This window comes from Microcaecilia unicolor, chromosome 3 (assembly GCF_901765095.1).
Source record: "Microcaecilia unicolor chromosome 3, aMicUni1.1, whole genome shotgun sequence".
Taxonomy (NCBI): Eukaryota; Metazoa; Chordata; class Amphibia; order Gymnophiona; family Siphonopidae; genus Microcaecilia; species Microcaecilia unicolor.
The window spans coordinates 186,372,068-186,393,069 of NC_044033.1; the positions used below are offsets into that span (position 1 = coordinate 186,372,068).

General features: G+C 48.3%; 1 protein-coding gene across 1 annotated transcript in view; it reads right to left on the reverse strand.

Moving 5' to 3' along the window:
• Nucleotides 1–21,002, reverse strand: part of CS (citrate synthase) — a 92,033-nt gene that overhangs the window by 16,313 nt on the left and 54,718 nt on the right. Inside the window, exons 4-6 of the mRNA XM_030196780.1 lie at nt 19,102–19,167; nt 18,851–18,982; nt 18,439–18,627 (exon numbers count right to left, since the gene is read on the reverse strand). Coding sequence (XP_030052640.1) covers nt 18,439–18,627; nt 18,851–18,982; nt 19,102–19,167 — 387 coding nt within the window. The remainder of the gene's footprint in view (nt 1–18,438; nt 18,628–18,850; nt 18,983–19,101; nt 19,168–21,002) is intronic.

Here is a 21,002-nt window from a genome sequence, read left to right on the forward strand (position 1 = left end):
CAAACAAAGGTCTGGAAAACTTCCTTTACTGCATGGCCTACTTCCAATAGGTTGGAGATGAAGTACGGTACAATTAGCTATGGGACGTGATAAACTGCAGCTGCTTCATCATTCACTGGTGGTCAAGTCAATATTGGAGATGTAAAACTTCTGGAACATAATCTTATGGGAAAGATCTCAGGCTGATTATAAAATGGTGTTCAAACACATAACATTGAACATAAGAATAGCTGCTCATCAGTTGCTGCTGGAGAGTGAGAGCTCACTGGGGCAAATCAAAACTATGGGTTTTTAAGCCTGTAAAACTGTATTTCTTGACGTGTATTTCTATACTTTGGCCAGCAGGTGGTGCATGTTTAAAGCTGTTACAGAGAAAGGACTGTTCCCTCTTTAGTTAACACAGATAAGAGATAACCTGAAGTGATGTGGCCAGTTATTTGTACAAAACACAAGAAAAGGAGGAAAAAAAACTTGCATAATCTGCAGTGATGTGGCCAGCTATTTTTAAACATGTTGTTCTGGGCTCTGATTGGCCTAGGAGCTCAATTCATTTAGAATGTACTGGCTTCTTCTCCAATCTCAGTTTGGGAGAAAAGAAAGGAGGATCTCTTCGCTGAGGCCTTGTGAACAGTTATATTTGATAACTTGGGAGCAGCTATATGTCCTGATCTCCCCAGGCACTATTTAAATAGTAAACAAATGTTTAGATAGTGTTATAATTGATCCATATTCAGTTACCTGTTATGTGCTGTTTTGTTCCACCTGTTTTTATGGTTCAATATTTTTTTATCACAAACATTTTTAGTTTATTGAGTCTGCTTGTCTGGACTAAGAATCCTGGTGGTTTATGTGTTGGGTCTGTGAGTGCTTTCTGGGACCACTGGGAGTGTGGCCCCAGTAACCTAGAAATCACTGGGGATAATTTGAGAGCAGAAGACTCGCCCAGAGGCGGTTGGGACCCAGTCGGTGGGAGGAGGGTGCTAGTGCATGGCATAAGCAGCAGGTGCAGGTGGACCTGAGCTGTGCTGGATATAGACCCTCTAAGTGGCCGTGGGAGTAGCCTAGGCTGGTGGCTAGGCATTTTGTGACAGACACAATGAACTTTACTGGGTTTAGTCTAGTAAGCTGATTCCACAAGACACTTTGCAAGAACTGTAGCTTATGGGGGGAAAAAACCTGGTGCTAACCCTAATGCAATTCTTATATGCTATTACAGAAAATCTTCAGGAGGCATCATCTACCACTTCAAAGACAAAATAGTACCACAATCGACTAAGGTTTAGGAAGCTTGATAAATGTGCTAAGTACCTTATTAGATTGGCTTAAATGCATATGATACAGTCTCAAGAAGAGATAAGATAGTTATAGTAACATGGTTAGCTTGGTTGAAGGCTTCTGGGAAAGCAAAGTTACTCACCCATAGCAAGTAGAACAGCAGGCCAAGTATTCTCACAGATGGGTGACATCATCTGACAGAACCTGGTGTGGACACTGACTACTGATAATATTTAGAACTTTCTAGCAGTGTCCTACTGTACATGCCCTGGTGCCTTCCCACCAACACACAAGTACAGGTCTCCCACTCATTTTATAAAGCTAAAGAATACAATTTCAAGAGGATGTGGGAGGGTATGTGAATACTTGGCCTGTTGTCCTCAAAGAACACCTGCTACAGGTCAGTAACTTTGCTTCTCCAAGGACAAGCAGGCTGCTGTATACTTACAGATGGGAGTCTAGCTACCAGGCTCACTGAAAACAACGTTAGAAAAATAGGGACGCAAGACGTTGAGGCCTGTTATTCAATCAACCTGAAACTATTTGTGTACTAGTTGTGGAGGTGCAGCCTGGAACAGAAGAATACTGAGCCTTGGGCAGGGGGTGGAGTTGATTCTAGACATGGAATAAAAATTCTGCCGGACTGTCTGACCAAACTGGCTGTTACATCAGGTATCCTATCCTGCTCAAGGAAGTAATGAGATGTGAATGTGGACAGATGACCATGTCGCAGCCTTTAACATCTCTTTGGAGGCTAACCTCAAGTGGGCTAAACGTTGCCATAGCTTTAACATTATGAGAGCTGATATGACCCTCCAGAGTCAGCCCAGCCTGGGCAAAAGTAAAGAAGATGCAATTTGCCAGTCAGTTGGAAACTATTTGCCAATAGCTACCCTCATCCTTTTTGGGTCAAAAGAAACAAAAAGCTGGGTGGACTGTCTATGGGATTTAGTTTGTTCTAGATAAGGCATTACACTCGCCAAAAAGGGAATAAGGTTTGGGAAAAATGTTGGTAAGACGACTGACCCGATTAAGATGGAACTCAGACACTACCTTAGGAAGGAACTTAGGGTTCCTGCAGAGAACTACTCTACTGTGGTGAAACTTACGTGTAAGGTGGATCAGCTACTACGGCCTGCAGCGAGCTTAAGTGACCGTCAAACACAAACTTTCTCAGGTCAAATACTTCAGATGACAGGAATCAAGTGGTTCAAACAGGGGCATAGCCACAGGCGGGCCTGGGCCCACCCAGTTTGGGTTCAGGCCCACCCAGCAGCAGGTGCACCTTGACAGAATAGCATGAAGGGAACAGGCTGGACTCCCATGGTCCTGAGTTGCAGCAGCGATTCCCACACTTCCATATCCAACAATTCTCCCTCTTACCACCCCCCCTCCACTGTCAACATCTATCTCCCTCCCTTGTGCCCCAAGTCAACATTTCTCCCTCCCACCATCATGCCCATTTCTCCCCTCTCCATGCAGTCTCTCTCTACCTTTTTCCTTTGCATCTCTCCCGCCCTCCCCTCCACCCCATATCCAACAATTCTCTCTCTCTTCCCCCGTGCAGCATCTCTTCTTTGTTCCTTCCCTCACCCCACCCACCCCACAACTTTCCCTCGGACTCTCTCGCCTTCCGTGGGTCCTGGGTATTGGCAGAGATTCCCACGCCCACTAACCCAGAAGCCTCTCCTCTGCTGCATCCTGTCCTCTTCAGAATTTTCCGTTTCTCTGCTTGGGCGGTAGGATGCAACAAAAGAGTGGTTCTGGGTTAGCAGCAGGCAGTGTGTGGGAATCTCTGCCACTACCCAGGACCCACTGAAGAGTGTATGTCCAAGGGAAAGTTGTGGGGTGGGTGGGGTGAGGGAAGGAATGAAGGAGAAATGCTGCATTGGGGGGGAGAAGGGAGAATTATTGGATGTGGAGGGGAGGATAGGAGAGCTGCAAAGGAAAAAGGAAGAGATACTGCATGGAGAGGGACAAGAAGGGGAGAGATGTTGACTGGGCACAAGGGAGGGAGAGAGATGTTGACGATGGGGGGGGGGGGGGGTGAGAGGAAGAATTGTTAGATATGGGATGGCGGGGAGGAAAGGAGACGCAGCAAAGGGGTAGCGAGGGGTGAGAAAGGGAGGGAGAGAAACGAGCCCAGGGATGGAGGGGAGGTGGGAGAGATGGTGGACAATAGGAGAGAGGGAGGGATGCTGGGAGGGAGGGATACCCAGAAGGTGGAGAGGGTAGAAAGAGGGATGTGTTGGATCCAGGAGCAGAAGGAAGCGAGAGAGATGTCAGACAATGGGAGTGAGGGAAGAGGGAGAAATGCTGGACCATGGCAGAAGGGACAGGGAGATAAGGCTATGAGGAGGGGAGAAAGAGAGCAGATGCTGGGCTAAAAGGGTGGAGGGAGGAAGACGCTGGAACCATGTGAGAGAGGCCAGGATGGGGGTGGAAAGGAAACGAGAGACTAGTGTGGATAGAATATGGTAATGGGACAGCTAACAGGTGAGAGAAAATGGAAATTTGATAGGTAGCTGAAAAGTAGAATGGAGACGGGTGAGAAAGAGGGTGAAATTTGAGCTGACAGGCAGAAAAAAAAATAAGAGGAAAGAGCTAAAAAGGAATGAACAATATGTCAGAGGCAGGTGTAGTGAGGGAATAGACAGGAAAGAGGGGAAAAGACAAATGGACAACAGCCGCTTGAAAGAGAATTAGCACACGACAAACAGGAACCAACATGATGGAAAAAGTAAAATGTCCAAACAAAGGTAGAAAAAAGGTTTCTATTTTGAATATTTTAAATGGAATATGTTAGCTTTGGGAAATATGCGTAGAAAATATCTTTGGCTTGAGTTCTGTAGAAAAGGAAATGCATTTCTGTTTTTTGTCTAAATATTTGCATTTGTAATTTATGATCCCTTGTTCTGTATTTGGTGATAGTATTGGCAGGTGGGGAAATCGGAGGGAAGGCGGGGGGGGGGGGGGAATCTGGGATGGGGGCACTCCTTTATTTATTTATATTTTCTGACTTGGACCCTAACACTGGTCCTTACCTTGCTGTACAGCTGGTGGGGATCCGAAGCTGAGGACTTCCTCCAAAGACGGCCAAGATCTTTTCTACCAAGTTTTGCGTTGACAGCATCCTTAAGCGACCAACAACTAAGCATGCCGTGGGATACTGGCATTAGTGGCTACTTTGCTGCTGCCTGCCAAACTTGGTAAATGGGAGACCTGCCACCTTCAGAGAAACTCTTCAGCTGACAGAGCTTAGGGATCCTCATTAGCTAAAGTATTTTGAGATGGAGGTAATGTAGGGCAGAGAAAATTCTGTGTCCACCCACTTTGGAATCAGGCCCACCCAAAATTGGCTGTCTGGCTATGCCACTGGATTCAAATGGAGCTCTTATCAGCTGGGTGAGGACAACGTTGAGATCCCACGACACAGTTGGAGGTTTGACAGGGGGCTTTGTCAGTAATGAAGCGAATATCTAGAGGCCGTCCAGAGATGGGCTTACCTCCCACATGGTGATAAACACCGATTGTGCTCACATGAACCCTCACAGAGTTGGATTTCAAACCAGGCTCAGAAAGGTGTAGGAGATATTCAAAACGTTTTTGTGTAGGACACGAGAAGGGATCTAGGGTGTTGCTATCACACCAGACAGCAATCCACCTCCATGTGAAAGAACTTCTCTTAATGGAATCTTTTCTGAAAGTTAAGATGCAAAGACACCCTCCGACAAATTCAGGGATTTGCATTCTACATTCTCAACATCCAAGCCATGAGGGCCAGGAATTGGAGGTTGGGATGCAGAAGGGAACCCTTACTCTGCATGATGAGGGTCAGAAAACATTGCAATCTCCATGGATCCTTGTAGGATAACGCTAGAAGAGAAGTGAACCAGAACTGCCTTGGTCAATAAGGAGCGATTAGGATCATGGTCCCATGATCTTGCTCGAGTTTCAGCAAAGTCTTCTCTATGAAGGGTATTGGAGGATACACATACAGAAGACACTCTCCCCAATGAAGGAGCAAGGCATCTGATGCTACAGAAGACATTTCCCCTAATGAAGGAAAAAGGCATCTGATGCTAGTCTGCTGCATGATCCGAGCCTGAAGCAGAACAGAGGGGGGCCTTGTTGAGATGAAAGGCAAAAAGATCTTGCAGGCTACGCCCATACTGAGAGACCACTCATGCAGTTGCAGCACCCTGCTCAGCCTGTCAGCTAGGTCGTTGTTTATGTCCACCAGATAAGTGGATTGGAGAAACATTCCACACTGGTGAGCCCAATGCCACATCTGGACAGCTTCCTGACACAGAGAGTGAGATCCGGTGCCCTCCTGCTTGTTGGTGTAATACATTTCAACCTGACTGCAATGTATTACACCAAGCAGCAGGGGGGCACTGGATCTCACCCTCGGTTTCTCCAAGCCACTTATCTGGTGCAGGGGCGTAGCCAGACACCCAATTTTGGGTGGGCCTGAACCAAAGATGGGTGGGCAGAAGAACCCCACCAGTCCTACAGGTGATTTGGTCTCTCCTTCTCTCACCTGCATGCCATATGGTCTCAAACATCCCCCCTCTCCTGCATATCTTTTACATAGCAGATTTTCACCGGCAGCGAGCAGCAACTAATACACACTGCTCATGTTGGCCCCACAGCCTTCCCACTGATGCAACTTCCTATTTCCACATAGGCAGGAATACGTCAGAGGGAAGGCTGTGGGGGCCGGTGTGAGCAGTATGTATCAGCCGCTGCTTGCTGCAGGTGAAGATCTGCTATTTACAAGGTATGCAGGAGGGACAGTTGTTGGGAGTTTTCAGCTAGTGGGGCTTCGGAATTCCTGCCAACCACACAGTGGCGTAGCCAGACTGCCAATTTTGGGTGGGCCTAAACCCAAAGTGGGTGGGCACAAAATTTTCTCTCTACCCCCCTCCCCCAGCAAAATGTAGTCACACTCAGATACATTTGTCACACAGGGTAAAGTGCTGCTTTTCAGTGCATCAGATTTCAGACAATTTATTTAATAGCCTAATCCTTTTCAGTGAGCTTTCAGAGGCCAAAACCTCCTGCCTCAGGTCAGTATAATGCTGTTACGGTATCCTCTCCTGACCTAAGGAAGGATTGGTCTCTGAAACTTTATTAACACCATATTACTTTATCCTAAATTAAAAATACAATTATTTTCTTTACCTTTGTTGTATGGCCATTTACTTTTTCTCATTGTGTTGCTCCCAGTCTCTAGATTCTGCTTTCCTTCGTTTTCGCTTAACTCTTTTGCCAGGGTTTCCTGGCCATTTGTCATTTTTCTCTCCTTTTTCTTTGCTTTCTTCAATATTTTTCTGCCTCTCTCTCTCTCTGTCCAGATTTAATTCATTCTTACTATCCATTCTTTAATTTCCTTCATCTACTTATGGCTTTTCATCTTTTTCTCACCCTTGTTCTCCCCATGCCCCTTCCTCTTATTCTCCAGTCTTTCACTACTCTCCTTTTCCATCCAGCAGCTCTCTTTCTCTCCCCATCCTTCCAGTGTCTCCCCTCTCCCTCCCCATCCTTCCAGTAGTCTCCCCTCTTTCTTTCTGCATCCTTCCATCCAGTGTCACCTCTTTCTCCCTACCCTTCCATCCAGCGTCTTCCCTCTTTCTCTCCCCATCCTTCCACCCATCTACCCTCTCTCCTGATCCTTCCATCTGTCTCTCTCTCCCTCCTTCTAACCAGTGTCTCTCTACCCTTTTCTGTTCAGTGTCCCTTCTCTCTCCACATCCTTCCAGTCTCGCCCCTTTCATCCATCTCCCCTCTTTCTCTCCCCATCCTTCCATCCAGTGTCTCTCTTCCTATCCATCTGTATTCCCTCTTTCTCTGCCATCCTTCTGTCCGTTTTCCCTCTTTCTCTGCCATCCTTCCGTCCGTTTTCCCTCTTTCTCTGCCATCCTTCCGTCCGTTTTCCCTCTTTCTCTCCCCATCCTTCCGTTTTCCCTCTTTCTACCCAGTCCCCATCCTGCCATCCGCTTTCCCTCTTTCTCTCCCCATCCTTCCGTTTCCCTTCTTTCTCCCCAGTCCCCATCCTGCCATCCGCTTTCCCTCTTTCTCCCCAGTCCCCATCCTGCCATCCGATTCAGGCCCACCTGATTCAGGCCCGCCAGCCCCAGCTACAAAAAGAAGCAGCGCTCAGCGCTGCCACCAACGCTAAAGACGAGAAAAAAATGTTTAAAAAAAAAAAAAGCGCGGCACCGCAAGCAGCCTCGAAGCATTGGCTGCTGGCTCTGCAGGCTCCTCCCGTCTCTTACATCACTGCCCCTGCTTCGCTCCAGAGCCAGCAGCCAATGCTTCGAGGCTGCCTACGGTGCCGCGTTTTTTGTTTTTTTTTTACATTTTTTTCTCGCTGTTAACGTTCGCGGCGGCGGCGCTCAGCTCAATCAGCTGAGCGCTTCTTTTTGTAGCGCCGGCCCTGCTGCTCAACAGGAAAAGCAGCAGTGGCCGGCAATGGGAGCAATGGGAGTGGGCGGGCCAGAGCTGAAATTGGGTGCACCCGTAGCTACGCCCCTGCAACCACATCATAGATGTGCTGCTACTGGGTGGGCCTCAGCCCAAAGTGGGTGGGCCTGGGCCCACCTAGGCCCACCCTTGGCTACGCCACTGATCTGGTGGATGTAAACAATGATCTGGCCAACAGGCTGAGCAGGATAATGCAACCACATGCGTGGTCTCTTCATAGCGTCCCAGGTTCGGGTATCGCAGCAGGTTACAGCTCGGCAGATGTTGAGATTTGTTAGGCCACATGGCTTTTACAGTGTGTGTTGTACCCATGGCATGCCTGCACATGAGATTTGCTCAATGGACCCTGGCTTCTCAGATATCAAGCTACAGGGAGTCCAGAGAATGTCATCCAAGTGACAATTTGGTCCAATTTGACTCTGGGACTCCATTCCAAATTCCTCAGCCGCAAAAGGTGTTGATGACAGATGCATCTCTCCTGGCTTGGGGAGCTCATGTAGATGGGCTTTACACTCAAGGAGCTTGGTCCGCCCAGGAAATGAATCTTCAGATCAATCTCCTGGAGCTTCGAGCAATCTGGAACGCTCTAAAGGCTTTCAGAGATCAGCCAGTCTTGTAAAATTATTCTAATTCAGAAGGAATCCCATAGGACTCTGAGGAAAAGTACCTGGGATCCTCTTCTGATTCCCATGACCGCTCCTCCTCAGTGTTGGATAGCACCTCTTTAAGGGATGTCCAAGACCGGGCCCGCCTCAATGCCAAGGATCCATGTCCTCGAGAGTGGCGCTGAGAAACTGACTCCCATCTCAACTCTGGCAAAGCTTCCTCCACAGATGTCGAGGGTGTGCCGGCCTGGGTAGCTGTTGACACAGGAGCCGCACCGCAGGCTAGGGCCGCAGCGGCAGGTATGGCAGGCGCAAGCACCCCCGACACCGATGCACATTGCTGCATAAGGCCATCCAGAAGCTCAGGGAGCAAGGCCCGGATGCGCTCATTGAGGGCCGCCATCGGGAAAGACTGTGGTGTTGGCTGAGGCTGCAGAATCACTGGAGTCAGTGTGGCAGCAGGATCTCAGCTGCTCGGAGACACATGCATTGGCACCTCCTGGATAGAGGGGGAGTAGTCCTCCTGGCTTTGACACTTCTCGGGTGCCAGATCCCTCAATGCTCCAGAGTTCCCAGCACCATGTATCGAGGGAGATCAGTGCCGGTGCTTCTTGGCCTTCGCCCGATGCACGTCACCCATGCTCTTCGGTGCCACTGTTGCCTCGGGGTCGGGTCCGACAATGAACGGTCCTGGGGAGCCTGCATAGCAGAAGGTCTCGAGACAGGTGGCGACCCACTCGATGCCTCACTGCTCTCAGTGTCACAGGGTCTCAAAGCAGTCATCCCTATCGTGACTCCTGATGCCGGTGCGACACCTCTGACCTTGATTCCAACGTCGGGGGACTTGACCTGGCTCCAAACCTTTTTGCGCATTGAGCCTCTCGGGAAACCTGGGTCCTCTTCTTCATACAAAGACAGAGGACACAGTTGGCAGGGCTATGGTCAGGCCCAAGGCACTGAAGACACCAAGAATGGGTGTCCTTCCCTGAGATGGTCTGGTTGCACTGGGTACAACGCTTGAAGCCACTGGGAGTCTTCATGGACATGGAAGAAAAAACCGCACTGGCCAAATCAAAGGACGCGATGGCGCCTGAAAAAAAAAAAAAAAAAAAAAAAGAGGGGCACAAAAAGAAGAAAACCGACCGGGCAGGCCTAAAAATGGCCCAAGTCAAAAAATAAAGGAAACTAAAGATGTGGGGCAAAACAAACTAAGAAATAAGGGGTTTTTTTTTTTTTTTTTGAAAAGGCAAACAAAAGGGTAGAAAAAAAAACCACAGGAAGAAAAACAAAACAAAACACGTAAAGGCACTCAAGAAAAAAAGGAAAAAAAAAAACGCTCAACCAGGTGTGTCAGGAGCCACCACAGAAAGCAGCCACTCCTCACACAGAAAAAGCAAAACTAAGGCAGGCACGTTTGCACGGCAGGTGGGAAGTCACTTGCACACAGCTCGCACTCCTTAAAGCTCTTTTTCTATGGCAAATTTGCCGGGCCACATAGATCGGCGTCTACCCACTTGTGAGCAGAAGCAAGACTGCTTTGTCCTCAGAGAAAAACTCATAAAATTAACATCCCTTTTCCACAGTTGCCCAATCTAGGAATGTGTAATAATTTATAACCATAAAGGACAAAACAGCCTCAAACTAGGATCATCTTGAAGTGAAAACCAGGTCTCCATTATAAATACAAGGCCTGACTCCTCAATCAGATGTCCAGAGAGATGGAGACCAACTCGATGCCAGTGCACTCCCAGTGGATGCTGAAGTCTGTGCAGCCATCGAGGTTGATGCTTATCTCTTGCTTAACTATACAAAGAACTTGCCTTGAATTTAGCTAACCATCTAATTATACCAACTAACTATACCACACATCTTGCTCCCATCATATATCTGCTCTTGGTAAGCTGTATTGTAGAAAATCTTTAGCATCATATCTATGTTAGTTTAATGTTCTAATGCATGTTTATTAGGTGTATCATTAGTATTATGCAACATTGTATTAGGCTAACGTATTATCTGATATTTGAATTCTAGTGCTGTTAGAAGTGTATATTTTTGATACTGCTTCACAGTAGTTCTACTATTAGGTTTCAATTTACTGCTTTCAAATAATCCGAATCATAGTTAACTGATGCTAGGGTCCACAGGACTCAAGAAAAAGATCTAGGTGGTTTTGTAGATAATACGCTGGAATCTTCTGTTCAGTGTGTGGCGGAAGCCAAAAATTGCAAACAGGATGCTAGGAATTATTAGGAAAGGGATGATGAATAAGAACAAAAACACTATAATGCCTCTGTATCGCTCCATGGAGCAACCTCACCTTTGCATTCAGTTCTGGTCACAGTATCTAAAAAAAAAATATATAGTGGAATTAGAAAAGGTTCAAAGAAGAGTGCCAAAATGATAAAGGGGATGGAACTCCTCTTGTATGAGGAAAGGCTAAAGAGGTTAGGGCTCTTCAGCTTGGAAAAGAGACGGATGAGGGGAGATATGATTGAGGTCTACAAAATCCTGATTTGTGTAGAACGAGTAGAAGTAAATCGATTTTTTACTCATTCCAAAAGTATAAAGACTAGAGGACACCTGAGGAAGTTTTTAAAACAAATAGGAGGAAATATTTTTTCACTCAACGAATAATTAAGCTCTGGAACTCTTTGCCGGAGAATGTGGTAACAGCAGTTAGCGTATCTTGATATATAAAAAAAGGTTTGGACAAGTTCCTGGAGGAAAAGTTCATAGCTTGCTATTGAGACAGACATGGGGAGGCAGCTGCTTGCCCCGGGATTGGTAGCATGGAATGTTGCTAATAATTGGGTTTCTGCCAGGTACTTGTGACCCAGCTTGGTCACTGGTTGGAAACAGGATACTGGTCTGACCCAGTATGGCTACTCTTATGTTATGTTAAACTGTACCTGCTGTACACCACCTTCTGTGAATCTCTTCATAAAGGTGGTTAATAAATCCCAATAAATAAATACATACGACATCCACCAGGAAGGCCACCCCAGACTCCAGATGTCCCACCACCGGGGATTCGGACACACACATAGCATGGGCCACATAGCCACCACAGATGGTATTCTGCACCCCTACCACTGTCCATGGGAAGGTCTGCTTGATGTGGTGTTCTACCTTCCTCATACATCTTCCCCAAATGCTGAGTCTCCCTCCAAAGGGGCTGCAGTCTTCTTGGTCACAGCCATGACGAGGGCATCCACCTGAAGCCCAGTAGCAAGAGAGCTAGTCTTCGCATTGGACATATGTCAGAAACCAAATTCTAGATATCCAGAATATTTACCCACCTCTGGGAATTGCTACTGTAGCTCAAATACAAAAAAGATCACAGAACATACTTTAAAGATATAAGTAACTGTGCTGAACCAGCTAGGAGCCAGGTGGAGTCTGCTAGGATTCACTCTCCCTACAGTTCTTTAAACAGAGAAAGCAGCAGGAGTGGGAGGTAGCTTTCCCACAAAAATCTATAAAAACAAAGCAAATAATGAATTTTAGCTATTGCTACTGCCAACAGTAGCTTTTATTTTGTGAAAATTTATTTTGGCTGAGATCACTTTGTACTTTAGAAACTCAAATAAGTTCCCCTCTTCCCCTTTGTGCATACAGGTGAAGGCTGAGAAATGTCATGGCTGCCTGACTGGGTCAGGACAGGACTGGCTGCCTGTCAGCAAACTCACATGATATAATGAAGGGGTCAGGTTGCAGACACCAACTGTGATGCTGGGATTTTTAAGGCAGAGGAGAACAAGATAAAAGGCTACACACGCAATGGAAATGTGTCTGTAACCAAGTACTAGTAAAAGCATTCCCACAGACACATTCAAGAAAACTACTGCCCTTCCACCAAAGTCAGCCTGTGAAACCAAGAAGAAAGCTAGGATACCCCTAGTGCAGAGAGGTGGAGGAGGGGAAAATTAGGTTCTTACCTTGGTCATTTTCTTTCCTTTAGTCATAGCAGATTAATCCATTATGAGTGGGTTGTGTCCATCAACCAGCAGGGGGAGATAGAGAGCACTGAAAAACCATAGTGCCTCATGGCCAGCTAGCTCCATCTGCCTCATCAGTATTTGAAGCTTCCAAAGCAGTGTTACACCGCAAAGCATAACAACATGAACTTTCCTCACAGCGGATGAACACCCCAAAACTGGAGCTATAATTCAGAGGGAATGAACTCATCCTCCTGTAACTGAACAGAAATCCTGAAGACTGTTTTCCAACGTCTCCCAATGAGGGAACGTATCTACAGGGAAAACTGAACATAAAATTAACATAATGAACCACAGAGGGAGGGCTCATGGATTCATCTGCTATGATTAAAGGAAAGAAAATTACCAAGGTAAGAACCTAATTTTCCCTTCCTTGTCATCAAGCAAATGAATCCATTACGAGTGGGATGCATCAAAGCAATCCCTAGATAGGGTGGGAACAAGCCACACCACGCGCCAGCACTTGTGCTCCAAAATGCGCGTCTTTCCTGGCAGTCACATCCAGCCTGTAATGTCGGGCAAAAGAGAGCTTCGAAGCCCAAGTAGCTGCACTACATATCTCTTGAAGAGAGAGTCCTCCAGTTTCAGCCCAAGACAAGGAAATAGCTCTTGTGGAATGTGCCTTAAAGGCTTCAGGCGGAGGCCGGCCAGATAGCAGACATGCTGAAAAGATAGCTTCTTTGAGCCAACGGGCTATAGTGGCCTTAGACGCTGGAGACCCTCTGCGCGGACCTGACAAAAAGATGGTCAGAGGTCCTGAAGGCATTTGACATGCGCAGATATTGCAACAGAGCCCTTCACACATCCAGAAGGTGCAACTACCCATAGGCTTCTAGAAACTCCTCTTTAGAAAGGAGGGCAAGAAAATAGGCTGGTTTAGGTGAAACGCTGAAACCACCTTAGGCATGGAAGAAGGCACCGTACGTACCATTACTCCGGACTCTGAGAATTGCAGAAATGGGTCTTGACAGGACAACGCCTGGAGCTCAGATACCCGTCTTGCCGACCGTCTTTAAGGTCACATCCTTCTCCGAAGCTCGCTTAAGCGGCTCGAAGGGCAAACACTGAAGGGCCTTTAAAACTAACCCCAGGTTCCAGGCCGGACACAGGGCCCGAACGGGAGGACGGAGCCGAAGCACCCCTCTAAGAAACCGTGTCACATTCGGGCAAGCAGCCAGAGAAAGGCCAGAGACCTTCCCTCGAAAACATGCTAAGGCTGCCACTTGAATACGCAGGGAATTATAGGCCAAGCCTTTTTGTAAACCATCCTGCAAAAACTCAAGTATCGGCGAGACAGAAGCCCGCATGGGTGTGATCGCTTTAGAAGCGCACCAAGCCTCAAATTGGCACCAAATCCTGGCATAAGCCACGGAAGTGGAACGCTTGCGGGCCTGTAGGAGAGTGGAAATGACTTTACTGGAATATCCCTTGTCTCTCAATTGCGCCCTCTCAATAGCCATGCCGTAAGACCAAAGCGGCAGGCGCCCTCCATGGTCACTGGGCCCTGTGACAACAGGTTCGGTAACAGAGGTAACAGCAGGAGATCCTCTACCAGCATCCGCCGGAGGTCCGCATACCACGGCCTCCTGGGCCAATCCGGGGCAATGAGAGCCACCTCTCCTTGGTGGAGTCAAATCCGCAGGAGTACTCGCCCTATCAAGGGCCACGGAGGGAACACATACAGGAGGCCCTGAGGCCAGGGTTGAGCCAAGGCATCCAACCCTGCCGAACGAGGATCTCTCCGTCTGCTGTAGAAGCACGGGACTTTGGTATTTGTGCTTGACGCCATAAAATCCATTACGGGCTTTCCCCATTTGCACATATCTGCAGGAATACTTCTTCTGCAAGTTCCCACTCCACTGGGTCGATTTGATTCCTGCTCAGATAATCGGCTTGCACGTTGCTCTGACCTGCAATATGAGCTGCTGACAGAAACTGCAGATGAAGCTCGGCCCAGTGGCAAATCTGCGCGGCCTGCGCTGCTAGCGCTATGCACTGAGTGCCTCCTTTGCTATTTATGTAGGCCACTGCTGTCGTGTTGTCCAACAGAACTCTGACAGCCAATCCTTCCAGGGTCAAATGAAAGGCTAGAAGCACCTGAAAAATCGCTTTCAACTCCAAGCGATTGATGGACCACTCCGACTCCTCGGGTGTCCAGAGACCATGGGCATGCCTTCCCCGGCAATTTGCACCCCAGCCCTTCAGGCTGGCATCTGTTACCATCAGGCACCAATCAGGGAGCGCTAGCGGCATTCCTCGCCGCAGCATGCTGTCTGAGAGCCACCACTCTGGGCCGCAGGGAGCCACATGAGTCTAAATTGATAATCCTGAGATATTGGAGACCACCGTTGAAGCAGGGAACACTGCAGAGGCCTCAGGTGCGCTCTCACCCAAGGCACCACTTCCAAAGTGGCCGTCATCGACCCCAACAGCTGGACTATGTCCCAAGCTCACGGGCGAGGCATCCTCGAGAGCAGACGGACCTGGTTCTGAAGCTTGCACCGCCTTTGCTCGGGTAGAAAGACATACCCTGAGGCTGTGTCGAACCAGACCCCCAAATATTCTAGAGATTGAGAGGGGGTCAGGTGAATTTTCGCTATATTGATGACCCAGCCCACAGATTGCAGTACTGAGACCACTCTGGCTGTAACCTGGTGACTCTTCTGCAGAGTCTGCTCTGATGAGCCAGTCATCTAGGTACGGGTGAACCCGGATACCCTCTCGCCTGAGGAAAGCAGCTACTACCACCATTACATTGGAAAAGGTTCGGGGAGCCGTGGCGAGGCCAAAAGGCAAGGCCCGAAACTGGAAATGTTTTCCCATCACCGCAAAACGCAGAAACCTCTGGTGCGGGGGCCAAATTGGAATGTGCAAGTAAGCTTCTTTCAGGGCCAGAGACGTGAGAAACTCTCCTGGCTGTACCGCCGCTATGACGGAGCGCAGGGTTTTCATGTGAAAATGCCGCACATTCAGAGACTTGTTGACTTCTTTTAAATCTAGGGCAGGCCGAAAAGACCCTCCTTTTCGCGGCACCACAAAGTAAATGGAGTAACGGCCAGAGCCGCATTTGGCAGGAGGCACAGGAAAAACCACTGCCTTGCGAATCAAGCCTTGCAAGGTCTCCTCTACCGCCGCCCGTTTGGTGGCAGAACCACATCGGGACTCCACAAACACGTCTCTTATCGGGGCATTGAATTCTAATCTGTAGCCTTCTCTGATCAGGTCCAAGACCCACTGATCTGAGGTAATCTTGGCCCACTCATCGAGAAAGAGGGAAAGTCGTCCTCCTATTACAAGAATCGAGGAGGGGGCCGGCGCACCATCATTGAGAGGGTCGCCCTTGAACTCCAGGTCTTGAGCCTGCTGCTGCGGAACGTTTGTCCAAGCAAAAGGAGTTCCTCTGCTGAAAACAGGCACGCGAAGTGAACCCAGCAGAACGCCTCGGGCGGTACCTTCTAGCTTCACGGAAGCGAGGTCTGTAAGAGGAGGGTACCGCCTGACCCTTGGAAGGCGGCCGCGGCCTATCCTCGGGAAGCACTGGGGGTTTGGCATCCCCCAGGCCTTTCACAATTTTCTCCAACTCCTCACCAAACAGGAGGCGGCTTTGAAAGGGCAACTTCACCAACCTTTGCTTAGAGGCCAGGTCAGCTGCCCAATGCCATAGCCACAGAAGACGGCGAGCTGCCACCGCTACAGCCATCTGCTTAGCCGAAGCTCTGACCAGATCATAAAGGGTGTCAGCCAAAAATGACAAGGCCGACTCCATCTGCGGTGCCACCTCCGTAAGGGGCTCCGCTCCATCTCCGAGCTGTTCCACCGCCTGTTGTAACCAAGCGAGGCAGGCTCGGGCAGCGTAGCAGCTGCATGCAGACGCCCGTAAGGATAGGCATGAAATTTCAAAGGACCGTTTCATAGCTGCCTTCAGGCGACGGTCCTGCATGTCCTTCAGGGCAACTCCTCCTTCCACTGAGAGGGTAGTTTTCTTTGTCACAGCCGTGATCAGGGCATCCACTTTAGGCACTGCTAGGCGCACCAAATGCTCCTCAGAGGGTATAATTGCCCCATAGCCCTGGCGACTTTCAAAGGCCCCTTGGGGTCAGCCCATTGAGCCGTGATAAGCTCTTGGATGGAGTCATGCAAAGGAAAGGCTCGAGCAGGCTTCTTAGTACTTGCCATCCTCGGATTACCGGAGGAGGTCTCAGTACTCCCAGGATCTTCTATAGAGAGGACCTGCAAGGCATCAGTAATAAGCGCTAGCAGCTCATCGCAGTGGAAAATCCTCACCGTGGAAGGATCATCTGGATCCAGTGGCAATCCTGCACCTTCTTCTGGCTCTCCAGACCACGAAGGCCTGCCAGACCCCTCAGAATCCTCGCATCTCGACCACGGAGGGGGGGGGGGGGGGGGTGCCACTCTCTGAAGGGGAATCCACCCTTCTGCGCTTGTCTTACATCCATCTGTCGGGGGAAAACGCGCCTGACGGTAATCCAAGGCCAGATTCCACTGGAGGGGGATACAGAAAGCAGGGCCGCAGGGGACCCCTGCGGAAGAGCTCTTTTTAACATGTATGCATTATGCAGCAATAAAACAAATTCAGGGGAAAACGGCTCACCCTGGCCTCCCGGTTCCAGTCCGGGGGAAACAGCTCTTTGCCTCCACACGAGGCGCCCCTCCAGGCTCAAAGCCCTCCGCCTCAGCGGGGGTCGCGCCATGTTCCAAAATGGCGCCCGCTGCCAGCTCCACGGAGCGGGAAGGAACATCGCTCGCCATGCTTGGGCCGGCTCTACCATCTGAAAAGCACGCCTTACAGAGCCCCGCTGCAGATTTGCGCTTGCCACAAACGGAACAGCGCTTAACTTTCTCAGCAGCCATCGCCGAAAAAGGCGGAAATTCAAAATGGCGGATTTGCGCCAAAATCGTCCCGAACATGGGCCATCCCCGGAGGAGCTACAAAATGCTCTTACCTCACCAGACCGAGTCTCCGAGCTCCGGTCACGCTGCACAATCAGAAGAAAACCTCTTTTCTGGGATTGCAGCGCCAAAGCGCACTGCAACTTTTTTTTTTTTTTTTAAACGCTGTGAGGAAAGTTTGAGGCAACAGCGAAAGAGGCAAATTTCCAACTCCGGAGGATCAGTAGCGTGGGAAAGGCAGGGAAAGGGCGAACCTATGTGCCTGCATCCACAGCGTGGGCAAAGACAGGGACAGGGCTTGCCTATTTGTCTACTTCCACATCAGAAGCCGGGTAAGGCAGGGAAAGGGCTAACCTATTTGCCTTTAAAGTGGGCACCATCAGCCACAACACCCCTGCTACAACTGGCAAAAGCACAGGAGCCACCCCAGGAAGATTTTCTGAAGGAGCTTGAACAAGCTGCAACCACCTTGCTGGGGAGATAGAGAATACTGGAGAGGCAGATGGAGCTAGCTGGCCATGAGGCACTATGGTTTTTCAGTGCTCTATCTCCCCCTGCTGGTTGATGGACACAACCCACTCGTAATGGATTCATCTGCTTGATGACAAGGAAAAGTCTAATGCCTAAGGCAGTGGACTGGGAACCGGGTTCAATTCCCACTGTGGCTCCTTAGGACTCTGAGCAAGTCACTTTACTCTCCATTGCTTCAGGTACAAAACTTAAAAGACTGTAAGCCCACTAGGGAAAGAGAAGTACCTGTATACAACATGTAAACCGCTTTGGTTGTACCAAAGATAGGCAGTATATCAAATGCATTACCCTTACAAGTATTGCTGCCTGCCAGTATGTACCTTCCAGACCTGAAAAGAACTGTGGAGTACAGCCAGTGCCAAGAAACCAACCTGGTTGTATTCCAGTCAGAACTGATCTGTGATACACTGCCAAAGAACATCTGTGAACACACATCGTTTATACATGTGCACTTGATCCTGCCCTTCCTACACTAACTCCTGGAAAATGATTAAACTGCATTATTAGGTTCAGTCTTCACCTGATTATCCACAGATGTCCCATCTCTCAATTCCAATTATATTCACCAATGTTTCTTTTATAACCAAGAAATGATCGAGTTTTTCTCAGGATCAGTACTGCCCTCCTACCTCCCAGTACTTGGACCTGTTGATTCCTTCAGCATAGGCTCGTGCGAAGTTGCTTTCACTGTTGAGCGCAGTAATAGCAGAACTGAGTTGGGACATGGGATGCAGATTGTTGGGAAAGTTATCCAGCATTGTTACAACATGTGACGGAAGAGCAGCTCGTTTTGCCCATTCTTTAGAAACCCAGTTTACCTGTAGAAAAAAAATCAAACATAAATCAGCCAGATTCAGGAGAAAAAAAAAAGGAGGCTGAAACAGACAATCATATAACATGAAAGAGTCAAGCCAAAATTCTTTGCATTGTTCTCGCATCTGCCTTGCCCCCAAAGCTTAAGTGTGTAAGAGTCCTGTACCTTGCTAGTTTTCTCCTTCCCCTCCCTCCCCCACCTTGGGCATGTTTCCCCCTCACCAGTACCTGTTCTTGAGTGGGAATCTCTCCTGTGACAAGCAACCAAAACAGCCCCTCTGGCAGAGGTTCATTCCCACCTGGAGCTTTTGGGAGTAGTTTCTGGCACTCCGGTATGCTGTACCCACGAAAACGAATACCCTAGTCCAAGAGACATAAGAAAAGTTAAATTGTACTGTCTGCAACTGTGAAATATCCTTTTATTGTACATGGAAATGGTAAGAAAGGAAAGATCTGAAACAATAAGCAGTCACTCTTACCTCATCTGGATCAAGTACTGATGTCTCATACACTAGCCCTTTCATGCCTCTCATTCCACCATATACCTGGAAAGAAGTATTAATAAGCCATTAAAACCATCACAAACCTGTAGCTCCAGTCCTATACTACATACAGTAAACAGGATTTCATGTTGACCCCTCCATTCTGATTCAGGGTGACATCACTCTCAACCAAAATAAGCCCTGCCTCCTCTCTCATAAGATTGCCCTGTCAGCTGTTCAAAGCTATAGCAAAAGCCAGGCTCCTCTTGGACTGCTGCAACCTCTTTCTCAAAGGTTCATTGGTTGAAAAGAGTAACCTCAGCGCATCTCTTAGGGCCCCCAACTAAAGATTCTCACCATTCAACTTACAAGGCAGGAGTGTACATCAGACATAAAAGCTCTTCAAGTGCAATTTTAAAAATAATCTAATGCTTTACTTTCTCCTGCACATGCACCCCTTGATTCAATTCAGCAAGATGTTAGAAATTAGGTCTTACCTGATAATTTTCTTTCCATTACTCCTTCCCACCATTCCAGAACCTCTGGGATACTTGTGTCCATCAACCAGCAGGTGGAAATAGAGAACTGAAAACTGAGCCGAGACACCTCTCTTGGCATCCAGTCCAGCTCCTCAGTATTTACGTAGACAAGCAGTATGGATAATATTCAGAACCAATACAAATCGCTAACCTAACACTAACCACACAAGCAAATATGTGGACCTCTCATCTCTGGACAACTTGTAGTGAACAAGAGATATGCAGGAAGCACTGTGAAAGGTGACAGTCACTATTTGGCCCATTACTTTGCACTGACTAAACATCTCAGAAACCTCAGATTGGCCTCTGGAATAATGGGAAGGACTAATGGAAATGATCAGGTAGGACCTAGTCTCATTTCATTACGTAGCTTCCCACTATTCCAGAACCGGTGGTATGTATAAAAAGTCAATCCCTAGAGTGGGTGGGATCCTGGTGCCACAACCCTGAGGCCAAAGCCCCAAAACTGGCTTCTGAGTGTGCCACATCCACCCTGTAGAGCTTGGCAAAGGTATGCAGCATTAACCACGTCGCTGCCTTCCAAATATCTGCTGGAGACAGTAAGGTAGCTTCCGCCTAGGCATCACTGTATGCCTCATAAAATGAGCCCACAAAGCTTGAGGAACCTGCTTCCCCGCAAGCAAAAAAGCTGACAATAGTCTCCTTGTGGGTTTGGAAGCCATGAGGTCAAGCCTCTGTTTACCAAAAAGCACAGTCTATCCGATATGCGAAACTCATTTGTGACTTCCAGACATCTAAAATAAGGACTATGCACATTAAGAAGCTTCAAGTAAGAAAACAGAGTCTCTTCATCCTCTCTGCGAAAAGATGGAAGCTCCACAGATTGGTTTCAGCATTTCATCTTGACCACGTTGGAAGAAAGGAAGGAAACATGCACAGGGAGACTCCTGCCTCCAAAAAGCGGAGAAAGGGACGCCGGCAAAAGAGCCTGAAGCTTTGAAAGCTTACATGCCGATGTAACAGCCACCAAGAATGCCATTTTTAGCGTCAGATCTTTCAAGGAGGCCTTCCAGAGTGGCTCAAAAGGAGGCTTCTGAAGAGCCCAAAGGACTAAATTAAGGTTCCACTCTGGCTGCAGCGCATGAAAAGGAGGACACAACCAGCCTGCCCATTCCCCGCAAGAATTGAACGATATTCAGGTGAGCTGAAAGACATCTTCTGTAGTAAGTCCCTGAAACTGGCCAAAGCTGCAACCTGAACTTTTAGAGAACTCAACGCTAATCCTTTCTGAAGGAATGCCTGGAGAAACGTTAGGATGTGTGCAATCTGATCAGAGAAGGGAGAAAGTCTGCGCTCAGAACACCAGCCATCAAACGTCCTCCACACCCTTGAATACAT